Source organism: Hakea prostrata, chromosome 3, assembly GCF_041222555.1.
Source record: "Hakea prostrata isolate BN-2017 chromosome 3, UWA_Hpros_2, whole genome shotgun sequence".
Taxonomy (NCBI): Eukaryota; Viridiplantae; Streptophyta; class Magnoliopsida; order Proteales; family Proteaceae; genus Hakea; species Hakea prostrata.
In genome coordinates this window covers 11,589,291-11,605,651 of record NC_142602.1, presented here as the reverse complement: position 1 = coordinate 11,605,651, position 16,361 = coordinate 11,589,291, and the positions used below count along the sequence as shown (strand labels likewise).

The 16,361-nt window shown below is 35.9% G+C and overlaps 1 protein-coding gene across 2 annotated transcripts in view; it reads right to left on the bottom strand.

Annotated features, from left to right (window-relative positions):
* EMB2738 (GTP-binding family protein) overlaps window positions 1-16,361 on the bottom strand; it is an 83,453-nt gene that overhangs the window by 30,412 nt on the left and 36,680 nt on the right. For both annotated transcript variants that reach the window (XM_089148995.1, XM_089148994.1), the window contains exon 6: window positions 8,711-8,798. In XM_089148995.1, coding sequence (XP_089005121.1) covers window positions 8,711-8,798 — 88 coding nt within the window. The remainder of the gene's footprint in view (window positions 1-8,710; window positions 8,799-16,361) is intronic.

Below are 16,361 nucleotides of genomic sequence, written 5' to 3'. Positions count from 1 at the left end.
GACCTGTTGCACAATAGTCTATGTTTGTACACATATTCAGATATTGATCCAATCACTTGGATCTAAAGTTTCTTTTCCTCAATAATCCAGTCCTATGACCCACTAAAAATTGACATGAATTGTCGATAAAGATGAAGAATGAAAGGGGATAAATTTTTGGGGGGGTTTTTTTTTTTTTTTTTTTTTTTTTTTATAATTTTTTTTTTTTTTTTTTTTTTTTTTTTTTTTTTTTTTTTTTTGTTGGGGGGGGGGGGGGGAGAGGGGGGGGGGGAAGAAGGGGGGTTGGTTTTAAAGCATTACACCCTGAGTATCTAGTTTGGAATACCCAGACCGCTGCTTCCAACTAGTATTTATAGTATAAATACTGAAGTCTATTGGTAATTGGACTCTCCTACAAAGGCCCATTACACCGTTAGATCGTAACTAATCTGATGGCTCATATTAGAACATAAGTTGAGTATGACTCAAATACCTCAACAATAAGTTGGGTATAACTTGAGTACCTCAACACAAGTTGGGTATGACTCAAATACCTCAACAATCTCCTCCTATGTTCTACATATGGCTCTAGCATTAGTCCCAGAAATGTAATATTCAAAATCAATTCAGAATCATTCATAACTTTCCAAAAGAGAATAGTATTCAATAAAATCCAAAAGAACATTTTGAATCAAAACATGAGTTTTAGAACAAATCTAAACCCAATCTAATTAGAAGTTCTTCTTGGATTGAATTACTTATTCTCACAAAGAACAATACAACTGTTCCTTGCATCCTTGAACGATTTACTCTTAAAGTGAATATTTCTTATCGAAATCCATCCTGACAGCTTTGAGTGATTTTACTTGTCAAGTAAATATTTCCATCAAGCCAGAGGATTGGATTCGCTCCTCCATTTTTGCCATCCATTGCAAATTTACCAAAATATGAATTTCATAATATATGAATTCAATCATTTATATTAGTATCTAGCTCAATCAAAAGAACTTAGTACAACCCACATGATGACCGAAAAATCATTCGCATTCTCATAGAGTTTCTATACAAAAACAAGATCTAAACGGTTTCTTTTACAAGAACCATTCCATGTTTCTATTTGAAATCATGTTCAACATAATTTGCATTCTCATCAAGTTTCTATACAAGAACAAGATCTAAATGGTTTCTTTTACAAAGAACCATTCCATGTTTCTATTTGGAATGTTAGAGTTATCGTGTCCAACATAATTTATTGGTTATATCATCAAATTTGGAATGATAAACCTTTCTATGGAAGACATATCATCAGATGTGGAATGATATAAAGATAATAATAACATCATTGAAACATATCAACAATTTTCATACTCCTTGAATGGAATAATAAGGTAATCAAGCTTCATACAAAGGCTGTTATATCATTAATGTGGAATGATTTCACAAACCTCTATACTCCACAATCTTGCCAAATTATCTGAAATATGCAAATTGTCATGAATGCTAACTATGGCTAGATGAAATTCAAACAATTCAAAATAACATGAAATTGGATTAAGACCTATTTATCTATAAGGTCTTTAATCCCATCTCCCCCACAATTTTGAATGTTCGATTTGTATTTCAATCCCTTTGTAGGGGCATCTGCCATATTCTTTATTGATCAACTAAAGTGATCACTTCTTGTTTTATTAAATAATTAAGCACAACCTGCATTAGCCTAATTTGTCTCCTCTTACCATTAAAGAGTGAGGTATTAGCTATCATTGTTGTTGCTTGATTATCACAAAACAAACTTCAAGCTAATCATAGGAATATCCAGGATCAGATCTTTTATCCGCTCTCTGCCTTATCTCTCCTGAGGCTAGAGAATATAATTCTGATTCCATAAAAGATAGAACTCAGAACAATACAGTTCATCTATTGGATTTCCTTTTTAATAGCCAATTCACCTAGTGTAAGAATAATCACTAGTAGATTGTTGTTTATATTTCTGAGCAATAAGATGCATCAGAATTATCCTTCCAAAATTTGAGGATGTCAAAATTAAAGAAGAGCATAGTTTGTAGTACCCTTAAGATATCTCATTAATCTTTTGAGGGCATTCCAGTGCTCTGTATTAGGATTACATATGAAGCAACTCAGCATGCCTACTGTATAGGCTATGTCTGGCCTAGTGCAACTCATTGCATGCATAAGACTACCAATTAGTTTAGAATATTCTAACTGATTCACAACTTTACCATCTTTTGATACAGGCTGTTATAATCATATGGTGCCTCTACTGGTTTGCATCCACTGTATCCCCATCTAGAAGTAGTTTTTCAATACAACTAGATTGGTTAAGGTAATTCCCTACCCAGAAAAACTTACTTTCATGCCAATAATGATGTCTACAACACCAAGATCCGTCATGTCAAATTCTTTAGCTAAGGTTTCTTTGATTTCACTCACTACAGAATAATCAGAACCAAGAATTAGCATGTCGTCTACATGTAAGCAAATAATTATGACCTTATTCGACACAGTAAAGGCATTTATCAGAGTTACTCATTTGAAACCAAAACTCTTTACTTATTTTGTCAAATTTTTGTGCCATAATCTATGTGCTTATTTAAGATCAAATGACTAAATTAATTTATAGTCTTTATATTCGAAACCTTTCATGACATACTCTTCAAGTTTGTTCATATAGGCTTTATAATCCATATCATATCACTCTATCAAAACAAACCTACGAGAATGCCCTTTTTTTAAAACCCGCCGACATGGATGAATACACTTGAGCTATGGAACAAAAAAAAAAATTCTTCACTTTCTTGCACTTATTTTATACCCAGTGAAGGTCTCTATATTTGGTCAAGTAAAATTAGATGTATATCTCCATTCAAAGGTGTTCTCTCTTTTCCCCTCCTTTTTTTTTTTTTTTTTTTTGTTAGAAAAAAAATTAATCTTTCTCGATTTCAATAGTGACAAGGCATCTGGAAATATTTAAATTCTCCATTCTTTGCTCAAAGCATCTGGAAATATTTAAAATTTTCCATCCACATAATTCCACCTTAGTTTAACTGTTAAAAAAAATCACTATGATTTTAAAGCCTTAACAGCTAAAACATCACCTTTACCAAGGCTGCCAATACCAATATTCAACAAAGAAATATGTATAATCTTCATACAAAATTCAATTCAACCATGACTAAGTGAAACTAAGAATGGTTGAGAAACCATCACTCAAATGGTGAGAATAAAGTTGGCTTATGCTAGCCTCAGTGGTGGAACATTTCAAACCAATGATTCATGAGCATCTAACAAGAATCACAAGTAGTAGCTAATGATTGCAACATTAATCAAGATTAACACCCATGCTAGATTTAAAAATCAAAATCAGCAATTCAATGTTAAATGAAAGATGAAACTAAAGAGGAAAGATTATAAGTACCTTATCTGTACATTCAAGAGTCATACTTGAAAACAAATACGATTATACCTTCTTGATAGAGTCTGACTATAGATATGAGAAGAGGACCATGATTCTCTCTCCACTACTAGAGCTCTACTAATCTGGAGCCAAAGTTCAGCATTTCAACCAATTGACTAGGTCGGACACCTCCACAAGAGAGGAAGTAAAGCATCCAGCGTTGGGACTTATTTTCCTTCTCAATCTTGGCAAGGGGTGGGCCCAAACAACATCTAGAGAAGAGAATTCTCAAACGTTGCAAAGTGGTGGGGATGGGCCCAACAGCAACATGAATTTACCAACAAGGTGCATAGTCATTCCAGTGATCCAACAACTATGAAGAATACAGATGCTTACGTTTGGATTAGACAGATCAGCTCATCTTCACCATAAGAGCTCACTGCAAACTTTGTACTCATTGTTTCCCACGTTTCAAGAATCGGTGGTGAAACACCAGCAATGGCTTCAAATTTTTTTTTTTTTTTTCTCTGCCATGGACTCAAACTCCATATTCGGTTACAAGGCGAGGATTCCCAATGGAAGCCAAAGTTCAGGTCTAGTAATGGTGGTGTTTCCTTGTTGAGGAGAACACGATCAAGGAGAATACGATTCCAGGTAGTTAAGTTTTCAGCTGCTGTTTCTGAAATACAGCAGAACCGAAGCGAAGAATCTATGAGCATCGACGCTTTGAAACGTTTTATCAATCTCAACACCTGTAGTTGATCAATGAGAGGCTTACCAATGGAAGCCAATTGATCACAGAGAGTTTCAGCTTCAGTCAGAGTGCGCCATAGACCAGCCGACATCTTCGCTCTAACCTCTTTTGTCTCTTTTTTGTTAAAAAACTTTTAAACATAAAGTTATTTTATGCTAACTCACAAAAATCGAGAACTCACAATGTCTTTTAGAGTTAAAAAAACTCTTTTAAACATGAAGTTACTTTATGTTAACTCCAAAAACGAATTCCAAGAAAACAAATTTTACAATGTAGAATAACTCTTCTTTTCATAACTCTGATTCCAAAACCGAGTTAGAACCAAAAATCTTCCTAAAGTAATCCATATCTCGTAAATTTCTAAAACGAAACAAGCAGATATCAATTGTTCCGCTAATGGAGATTCGTTCGAATCCCAAGAACAGACAGAATAGATTACTCTAAAAAATATTATTCTTTAAAAAAAAAAGAAATCATGAAGCATAGAGAGGGCCACTTACTTGTGCGAAAGAGATAACTCACTCTAATTAAATTGCAGATAACTTTTTGAACCGAGCAGCGTTCATTTACCTTATTTCAAACAAGAACTTCTCAAAAAAACTAATGCTTTAAGATTGTTAGGATTAGGGTTTAAGCACGAGATTGCTTAAAGCATTACACCCTGAGTATCTAGTTTGGAATACCCCAACCGCTGCTTCCAGCTAGTATTTATAGTATAAATACTGAAGTCTATTGGTAATTGGACTCTCCTACAAAGGCCCATTACACAGTTAGATCGTAACTAATCTGATGGCTCATATTAGAACATAAGTTGAGTATGACTCAAATACCTCAACAATAAGTTGGGTATAACTTGAGTACCTCAACACAAGTTGGGTATGACTCAAATACCTCAACAATTAAATTCAACTAAAACATCACCTTTACCAAGGCTGCCAATACCAAAAAAAAAAAAAAAAAAAAGAAAAAATAAAAAAAAAAAAAAAAAAAAAAGAAGAAGAGGAAAAAAAGAAGGAGGGGGGGGAGAAACCATCACTCAAATGGTGAGAATAAAGTTGGCTTATGCTAGCCTCAGTGGTGGAACATTTCAAACCAATGATTCATGAGCATCTAACAAGAATCACAAGTAGTAGCTAATGGTTGCAACATTAATCAAAATAACATGAAATTGGATTAAGACCTATTTATCTATAAGGTCTTTAATCCCATCTCCCCCACAATTTTAAAGCCTTAACAGCTAAAACATCACCTTTACCAAGGCTGCCAATACCAATATTCAACAAAGAAATATGTATAATCTTCATACAAAATTCAATTCAACCATGACTAAGTGAAACTAAGAATGGTTGAGAAACCATCACTCAAATGGTGAGAATAAAGTTGGCTTATGCTAGCCTCAGTGGTGGAACATTTCAAACCAATGATTCATGAGCATTTAACAAGAATCACAAGTAGTAGCTAATGATTGCAACATTAATCAAAATAACATGAAATTGGATTAAGACCTATTTATCTATAAGGTCTTTAATCCCATCTCCCCCACAATTTTGAATGTTCGATTTGTATTTCAATCCCTTTGTAAGGGCATCTGCCATGTTCTATATTGATCAACTAAAGTGATCACTTCTTGTTTTATTAAATAATTAAGCACAACCTGCATTAGCCTAATTTGTCTCCTCTTACCATTAAAGAGTGAGGTATTAGCTATCATTGTTGTTGCTTGATTATCACAATTCGGGGGGGGGGGGTTGGTCAACAAGACCGCAGTGGGTTCAGCTCCTTTTGTATATTTATATTTTATTGGGCTTTTATCACAATTTGCATAATAGTCCAATGGTTAAAAAACATTAATTAGATAGAAAGGTCTAAGGATCAAATCCTAAGAAGTGCTCCGTAGTTTTTTTTTCTTTTTTTCTTTTATTTTTGGGTGAGGGGGTGGGGGTGGGAGGGTGTGCATGTTTTAGTAAAATCCATTTTATAAAAATTAATAAATAATAGAAAGGTATGAGTGATTGTGGATTTATGAACGGTAGATGAAATAGGAAAAGGAAAGGAGGTCCTCCTAGAATTTAGAAGGGGTGAGGAACTAGGGGAGGTGATGAATTAGAGAATAGAGGAGCTGTTATCACTAATGCAGGTGGACAACCTACACTAGGGGGACCAGCTTTCATGACTCCTCAAGATGTGACTGTCATCTTCACTAATATGATGCAGCAGATGCAGCAGATGCAGCAACCACAACAGCAGTTCATGCAATTATTTATGGTTCAAATGCAGCAGGGAAACAATAATAACAATAATCAACTAAGAGGTAATGGTCCTGGACCACATGGAGTCCATAGGGAGTAGAAGACCTAAATTGTCTTAACTGAAAAGATTTGAAGATATAAAGAAACTTGAGTTAACTAACCTGGTACAAGGCCCAAAATCAGTCCTAGGATGCCAACAGAATTTTGTAGACCTATTCTACTTTGCTCCAGTTCATCAGAGGACCCATCGAGAGGAAGCCAAGAAATTTCTGAAGGGTCTCACGCCCTCTATTAGGACTGTATTGGAAGCCCTATGCCTTCAGACTTTGGTTTTGCAGGTTCCAAAGACGATTGAGTCTTGGCAAAAGGATGATTATAAGGCGACTCATAGTATAAAGAGGCAGAATCATTCTCAAGGTTACCAAGGGCCCAATAAATTTGCCAAGGATGTTTATACTAGTTACCCATCAATACAGTCTCATGGGCCTGTTTCCAATCAGGCTGGTCAAGTTCTTCTGCCTGCAACTACACCTGCAAAAACATTGGTGGACCAAGATGTTTCAACTGTAACTAGCATACTAGCATGGAAATCTAGCAAGAACCTGCCCTATCCCGAGGACTATTTCAGCCCCCAGCAACTCAGGGACAAGCTTATGCACTCATCACTGAAGAAGCCGAGGCAACCCCTAACACAGCTACAAGTACACTACCTATTGCCTCCATACCTGTGCATGATCAATTGATCATGGAGCATTGCAATCTTCTTATTAACTGTGCTTGTTACTAAGTAGACAGTAAAACCAAAGAGACTAAATTGGGATGACTCTACTAGTACAACTACTGGAATTGTGGTCAAATTAAATGTTGTTTACACCTTGATTGATCTATGCATGGATTATTTGACGTTTGACTTAGAATTTTTTTGGTTGAGATTCTTGAGAAGAAATTTTCTCGCTCAAAATGATTTGGATTATTTAGATTATTGGATATGTCAAAGAAATTCCTATAAGGGCGGGGAATTTTTTGTGTGCAGATTGTGCTTATGGACATTAGAGTTTTCTTCAAGATACCTTGGTTTGAATATATTTAATTCTTTTAGATGTCATAAGATGTGTAGACAGTAGTACGATACTTACATTTGTGAGAACTTTAATTACTTGAATTAATATACTTTATTTCTTCTTCAGCTGCCAATGATTAATGATTTTCTTTATGCCACTGATATTCAGATCTATAGTGTAGATGTGAGGTTGGCCAAAACTATGCGATCTTGGATTATGTGGTGTGCTGGAATTTCTGAACCTACTGTACTCTAGGTTTAGTATGACATTAGGAAACCTTTACAAATCATTTGATGATCATAACGAACAATTCAAAGGGACCAATCATTTGTTAGTATACTTGAATAATAAATTTTCAATAGTTTTTTTTTTTTTTTGGCAAAATATTAGTTCCATTGTGTTTATTATGCTTTTCATAGGTAAGAGCAAGAAATCAAATGAAGTATACGTCATATAAGACCCAAAACCTAGGGTCGAAATTTAAAAAAAAATCATATGTTTGAACCAAAATTTTGGCCTTTTCATTGGTCGAAATCCTAGTTTCAACCGATTTTTCCTTTCTTAGGTCTACCCCTAGCTCTTCTAGTTCCTTCAATTTGGATTATATTACATCTCTATACAAGGGCATTTATAGGCATCCGCTAAACATGGTCGTGCCACCTCAAACGGCTTTCTCGTAGCTTATCACTTTTGGAAACAACCCCCATACCAACTCTAATATGATCATTCCTTATCCTATCCTTCATAATTTTGCCACTCATCCATCTTAGCATCCTCATTTCTATTACACTGAGTTTATCTATATCCCCAACACTTTGCACCGTACATCATAGCTAGTCAAACGACGGTCCTATAGAATTTTCCTTTAAGCTTCAATGGAATACGTCGATCACATAAGAACCCTGACACACTCTCCACTTCATCCACCCTATTTTGATTCTCTGGGAAACATCATCCTCAATTAAATATTAAATTGGCTAGAAATCCACAAACTATGAGGAAAAATATTGCATGCTTGGCCTCTTGGCTATAACTTTCTATAGTCAAGCAAACATGAAATTAAACCAAGTAGAGAACAAAACCAATTTTAATGAGAACTGGTAAAAAATAATGATTAGTGAATCCCATACATCTTGCATCACATCAAGTAGTTTTTCAAGACTTAAACTACATAATTTGATAAACAAACCAAAAATATAGGTGCTCATGACTTAGATTTGAAGAATTCCAATATTTTTAGGAAATTAAATACCTCAAGTGTTTTTAGTTTAGAACAAACAAGATCAAGAAGCTCTCCAGTTCCCGTCCCCGAAATAGCAGATACTGGAAGTGGAGAAAACCTAGTTGATCAATCAAAAAATTAATGTATTAATCAAAGTATAGTGCCGAGAGAACAGGAAATATAAAAAGTTCCACCACAATGATAGAATCCAACAAATGTTCATGGTCATATACATCTAACCTAATAAACCACATATAAAGCTAAAGAAAAATTTAAGTAATTCTAGCTTCCAATTTTCCCATTTAAGTAACCTAATGCTATGAGAAAATGTAAACAAGCAATGGTTAGGAAAATGAATCACATTCACATCAACTAGGTTATGTTTGCTAGTACTTAATAGGCATCAACCCAATGCCCCATCTGTATATGATATGAATGAACATAATATTTCTTTAATCACCAAAAGAAAGCTGATCCTTTTTATTCCAGGTGCGCAAATCATGCTTGTTTTTCTTAACTATTAGGATTCCTAATAATGGATTTTGTCTCTAATCTGTACTATTATTAAATAGTGGAAATGTTGGTTGACAGGTTGAGTTCTACTAGGAGTTCAACTCCATTAGAGTTTTTGTTCATGTAATCTTCTATTTCTTGTTACTCAAGTAAGGGTATTTATATAATAGTGTTCTTTCTACTTTATTATAAATAGAGGGCTTGAGATCACACTGATTTATTCAAGCCATTCTACCAAAATCGTGTTTCTCAACATGGTATCAAAGCCTGAATTCGATTAGGGAAGAGAAAGAATAAAAAGAAAAATGAGGAGAGAGAAATCTCTCTCTCTCGCTGACGAAGACCTACCTCCACAGCCGCTGCAACTGCTCCGTCACCGAAACCAAAACCTCCCGCTGCAACCCAACATCACTACCTAGTCCTAGAACCCATCGCAGAAACCTTCCGCATTCTTCTTCTGATTTCTGAAACAATAGCTCCTTACATCTCCATCGCATAAACCTTCCACCTTCTTCTTCTGTTTTCCTTCTTCTTTTGATTTCTGAAACGAGAGCTCCATCTCCATCGCAGATTCCGCTGCCTTCTTCTATTTTTCTTCTTCTTCTAATTTCTGAAACCTTCTTCTGATTTTGTTATGAGTGCTTCTTACATCTTTTTCTTCTTCTGATTTTGTTATGATAGCTTCTGATTTCGTTACAATAGCTCCTTAAAACCTATTCAACCCTTGAAACAAAATCATGGACCAAACTAGACCAAGGGTCTAATTGTAAATTTGTATATATGAAGGGGTCTCTTTTGAGAATTCATAGTTTTACAGGGGCCTACATGAAATTATCCATATTTACAGGGACCTAAATGTAATTATTCAGCTTTACAGGGGCCTATCTGTAATTATTCATATTTACAGGACCTATATGCAATATCCATATTTTAAGGGGTATATTTGTGATTATCCATATTTACAAGGACTTATATGCAATTATCCAAATTTTCGGGGGAAAAAAAAAAGGAAATTTAATGGTGTTACACTATAGACCCTATAACTGTCTAGATATGTTTGGGTGGTTCAGCTATTCCATTCTGCGACTTTTCAATTGTTTTGAAATAGTGAAGACTGAAGAACTACATACAGTTTTTTGGCATGGCAACCACCAAGGCACTACTGCCTCCACTAGCTCGGAACATTACCCCACTCTTCATCCTCTTTCAATAAGATTTGATAGAACAAATTATTTGATCTGGTCTCAATCTGCCTACTTAACTATTGTCAGAAGAGGACTTGTTGAACACATTACGAGTGCCACTATCAAACCTACCACCATAGATGTTTCACAGGATAAATGGATCTCGAATGACTCTCTTATTATGTCATTCCTTTCGAATTCCATGAATCCAAATATTGTCCGTGGATACCTATTACTTAATACTGCAGCCCAAATATGGAAGGCTACTACTGAAACATATGGACAATTGGGGAATGATGTACAAGTTTGTGGAAAATCTTAGAATCATATCATAATATTTTATTAGTATCTTTAATCTAAGTAGATCAGATTGTAATATTCTATTACAGGTATTTATCTTATTATTGCAATCTTCTATTCTAGGTAGATTACTTATTGATTGTAATCTTCTATTCTAGGTAGATTTCTCATTGATTGTAATCTTCTATTCTAGGAGATTTCTCATTGATTGTAATCTTCTATTCTAGGTAGATTTCTCATTTATTGTAATCTTCTATTCTAGATAGATTTTTTATTTATTCTAATCTTCTGGGTAGGTTCTTTACTATTTCATAGATAGCAGTTGTGTATATATTGATTGTAAAGTTCTGAATAAGATACAGAAGAATCAAACATTTCAATTCCTATTTCGTCATGGTATCAGAGCCAACCAATCTTGGGATTGCTGTCCAGCTTTCAGGCCTTCATTACCTTTAATCTCTGGTGTTTCCGCCACACAGAGATTATTCTTCCTTTGGCCTTTATCGCCATTCTTTATTCAGCTCTGTTCTGTTAATTTTTCCTTACCTGAAAAACAGATTTTTTATTTCTCCGCCTTATCTGTCATTCTATTGCATCTTTGGTTACTGTTTCACATACTATTTTTAAGCACCTACAAAGAGTATGTCAGAACCAAGAGAGGTTACTTTCAGGACTGCATTTGATCAGAAAATAAAAAATCTACAGAATGGAGAATTGCAAAACAGAGACAATCTATGGTGTACCTACTGCAAGAAAGCTCGTCACACACGGGAAAGATCTTGGAAACTTCATGGTAAACCTCCTAGCCGAGAGTGGCGGCACAAAGGAGAGCAATCTGGAAATAATGGTCAGGCGCATGTTACATCTGCACAGCAACCTGAAGTCACTAATAAAGAGGTTGCTAGCCTTAATCAGGAGGACACAAAACGTGTAAAAACTCTTTTGAGCAACCTTAACAAAAAAACCAGGTACATATTCTTTGGCATATTCAGGTGAGTTTCCACTTTCTATTGGATTAAATGTCTAGTAATTCTCTTCCAAGCCCCTGGATCATAGATTCAGATGCAACTGACCATATGACACACTCACCAAATCTTTTCACCACATATTCTCCCTGTCCAAGTAGTAGGAAGATAGCAACTGCTGATGGCTCATTAACTACTGTGGCTGGAACTGGAAATATTGAGCTCAACTCATCCCTCACCTTGAAAAATGTCCTACATGTTCCTAGACTATCTATAAATCTCGTTTCTGTGAAGAAACTCACGCAAGATTTACATTGTAATGTAGTCTTTCACCATAGTCATTGTATATTTCAGGACAAGGATTCAGGGAGGACGATTGGACATGCTAGAGAAAGGGATAGACTCTACTACCTTGAGGCACCAAGCCAATCACATGCTACTAATGGTAGTCCTTCTCAAACCAATAAAGAAAAAATCTGGCTTTACCATCACAGACTTGGACATCCTTCTTTTAGGGTAATCAGTCTTTTGTTTCCTTCTTTGTTTCAAGGCATACATGTCGATGAGTTTCATTGTGATGTGTGTGAGCTTGCTCAACACAAGCGTGTACCACTTCCTTTAAGCAAGAAAAGAAGTTCCATCCCCTTTTATCTAATTCATAGTGATATTTGTCCTTCTAGAATTCCTAATGTGTCTGGGGCTAGGTGGTTCGTGTCATTCATTGATGATTGCACTCGTGTCTCATGGATTTTTCTACTCACAAACAAATCCGATGTTAGTTGCGTTCTTCCCAACTTCCATTCCATGGTTAAAAACCAATTTGGAGTTAGTATAAAAAGATTTAGATCTGATAATACCAGAGACTATTTCAATCAAATTCTAACTCCATTCTTTCAAAGGGAGGGAATTATACATGAGTCATCGTGCGTTGATACCCCACAACAAAACGGAGTAGCTGAACGGAAAAATGGCCACCTTCTTGATGTAACTAAAGCCTCCCTATTCCAATATAATGTGCCTAAGTCATTTTGGGGGGAAGCAGTCCTCACAGCAACTCATCTCATAAATCGGCTGCCTTCGAGAGTCTTAGGATTCAAGAGTCCAATGGATGTCCTTTCCCAGTTCTACCCAAACCTAAAAATGACAAATACCCTTGTTCCTCGAATTTTTGGGTGTGTCTCATTTGTTCATATTCATGGATCACATCGGAGTAAATTAGATCCTAGAGCACTCAAATGTTTATTTATAGGATATTCCTCCACTCAAAAGAGCTATAAGTGCTATCACCCTCCTTCAAAAAGGTTCTATGTTTCCATTGATGTCACTTTTCATGAACATAAGTCTTATTTTTCCACACCTCATCTTCAGGGGGAGCATTCAATAATGGAAGATAAGAATGGGAATTCCTTACTTGACTTAGAGTTCACTCCCAAATACTTCACTATGTCATCTGAGTCAAACTGTGAACAACCTAAACTTGTGTCACGACTCACCTGTATCAAACTGTGAACAACATGAACATATGTCAAACTTTGAAATGAATCAGCCTATTTCTGATATTGAGCATGTGAGATTTGGCAAAGGAAAGGTGTTCTCAAGGAAGAAGAATCTTGTTCCAGAATCAGTGCAAGTTCAAGACTCCAATCCAAATTCTGGAAATGAGGTACAAATGACTAATCCTTCACTACAAACCGAATTTGATGTGCCCACAGATAGTAATGAACTAGACCTTCCTATTGCCATTAGGAAAGGCACTAGAAAATGCACAACAAAACCCATGTACCCTCTTGCCCAATTTTTGTCCTTTAAACATTTTTCCCCATCTCATAGAGCCTTTCTGGTAAGTTTAAACACCATTGCCATTCCTAACACCTTATCTGAGGCTTTATCCAATAAGGAGTGGAAGCAAGCTATGAATGTGGAGATGGAAGCATTAGAAAGCAATGGAACATGGGAACTTGTAAGATTACCAGAAGGGAAGAAACCTGTGGGGTGCAAATGGGTATATACATTGAAGTATCAAGCAGATGGATCTTTAAAAAGGTACAAAGCAAGGTTGGTAGCCAAGGGCTACACCCAGACTTACGGGATTGACTACCTTGAAACATTTGCTCCAGTTGCAAAAACGAATACTGTTAGAATCTTACTATCCTTGGCGGCAAATTATGGTTGGGACTTGCAACAGTTTGATGTTAAAAATGCATTCTTGCATGGTGAACTAAAGGAAGAAATTTAAATGGAGGTTCCACCGGGTTATGAGAAGGATTTAGTTGCTAATATTGTATGCAAGTTAAAAAAGGCCTTATATGGACTCAAACAGTCACCGCGGGCATGGTTTGGCAGATTTACTAAAGTCATGATTAGTATGGGTTACAAGCAAAGTCAAGGAGACCATACATTGTTCATCAAGCATTCATCATCTGGGGGAGTCACGGCACTACTTGTGTATGTTGATGACATAATAGTGACAGGAAATGAAGAAAAAGAGAAACAAAATTTGACTCAATGCTTGGCTAAGGAATTTGAGATCAAGGCTTTAAGAAGATTAAAATACTTCCTTGGCATTGAAGTTGCTCACTCTCAACAAGGCATTTTCATCTCTCAACAAAAGTATATCACTGATCTCCTTAAAGAAACAGGAATGGCCGTGTGTAAACCAACAAGCACTCCAATAGATCCCAACAGTAAACTTGGGAATGCAGAAGAAGATGTTGTTGTGGACCGAGAGATGTATCAAAGACTAGTAGGAAGACTAATCTACTTGTCCCACACAAGGCCAGACATAGCATATGCAGTTAGTGTAATCAGCCAATTCATGCACAGTCCAAGGGAAATTCACTTGCATGCAGCTCACCATGTGCTACAATATTTAAAAGGGACGCCAGGGAGAGGCCTTTTATTTAGAAGGAATAAAGGAATGATACTAAAAGCATACACTGATGCTGATTATGCAGGGTCAGCAGTAGATAGAAGGTCGACCACAGGATATTGCACATTTCTTGGTGGCAATCTTGTGACATGGAGGAGCAAGAAGCAGAATGTTGTGGCTCGGTCAAGTGCAAAAGCCGAATTTCGTGCAATGGCTCAAGGAATATGTGAATTACTTTGGTTGAAGATTATCTTAGAAGACCTAAAGGTTGAATGGGGTGGACCAATGAGACTCTACTGTGACAACAAATCAGCAATCAGTATAGCACATAACCCTGTTCAACATGACCGAACCAAGCACATTGAGATTGATAGACACTTCATCAAAGAGAAGCTGGATAGCAGACTGATTTGTACGCCGTATGTGTCTACACATAGTCAACTTGCTGATGTACTTACTAAAGGATTGAGCAACTCAGCCTTTCAAAAATGCATATCCAAGCTGGGAATGGAGAATGCCTATTCACTAGCTTGAGGGGGAGTGTGGAAAATCTTAGAATCATATCATAATATTTTATTAGTATCTTTAATCTAAGTAGATCAGATTGTAATATTCTATTACATGTATTTTTCTTATTATTGCAATCTTTTATTCTAGGTAGATTACTCATTGATTGTAATCTTCTATTCTAGGTAGATTTCTCATTGATTGTAATCTTCTATTCTAGGTAGATTTCTCATTGATTGTAATCTTCTATTCTAGGTAGATTTCTCATTGATTGTAATCTTCTATTCTAGGTAGATTTCTCATTTATTGTAATCTTCTATTCTAGGTAGATTTCTTATTTATTCTAATCTTCTAGGTAGGATATTCTTTCCTATTTCATAGATAGCAGTTGTGTATATATTGATTGTAAAGTTCTGAATAAGATACTGAAGAATCAAACATTTCAATTCCTATTTTGTCAAAGTTTATGAGCTACAGAAGAATCTTCATGAGACTACCCAAAAGGAACTGACTGTGGCCCAATATTATGCTGAGTTGCGATCTCTTTGGCAGGAATTGGATCATTATAGGGTTTATCACCCCACTAATCTGGATAATGCGACTACTTATAGGAAGCATGTTGATAAGATTCGGGTATATGACTTCTTGGCGGGTTTAAATGTGGAGTATGATCAGATCAGAGTGCAAGTATTAAGTCGTTCTCCCTTTCCTACACTAAAATAGTCTTAAGCCCTTGTTCAATGTGAGAAAAACCGTTGACTAGCTATGTTTCATGCTCCTATTGTGGAGAAATCAGCCTTACAGTCTGTTAGCACTAAATTTGATTTGGCTGAGGAGATTGTCAAGTGTGAGCACTATCACAAACCATATCATACCAAGGCCAATTGTTGGAAGCTCCATGGGAAAACCTACGATTTTGAGCAAAAAAGGACACAAAGAAGGGAAAAACCGAAGGCTAATCTTTCTGAGATGGTTTCCATAATACCCTCTGCAGACATTGGTTTTTCACAGGAGGAGTTAGCTACTCTGCAACATATTCTAGCAGTCTCCTACTGCTAGTATAGCCTCTACTATTGCTTCCTCTACTACCCATACCAACTTGTACCTTGCTACTTTAGGTAAAACTTTTACAAGCTTCTATGTTTCTTCAATTTTTGCTCCTTGGATCATTGATATAGGAGCCATAGATTATATGACAAGTTCATCCTCCTTTTTCTTACATTATTCTCCAAGTTTCAGAAAAGATAAAGTTCAAATTGTTGATGGCTCATATTCTTCCATTGCTGGAAAAGGGACCATTTAGCATTCCCCATCACTTTCTTTGTCTAAAGTTTTATACGTTT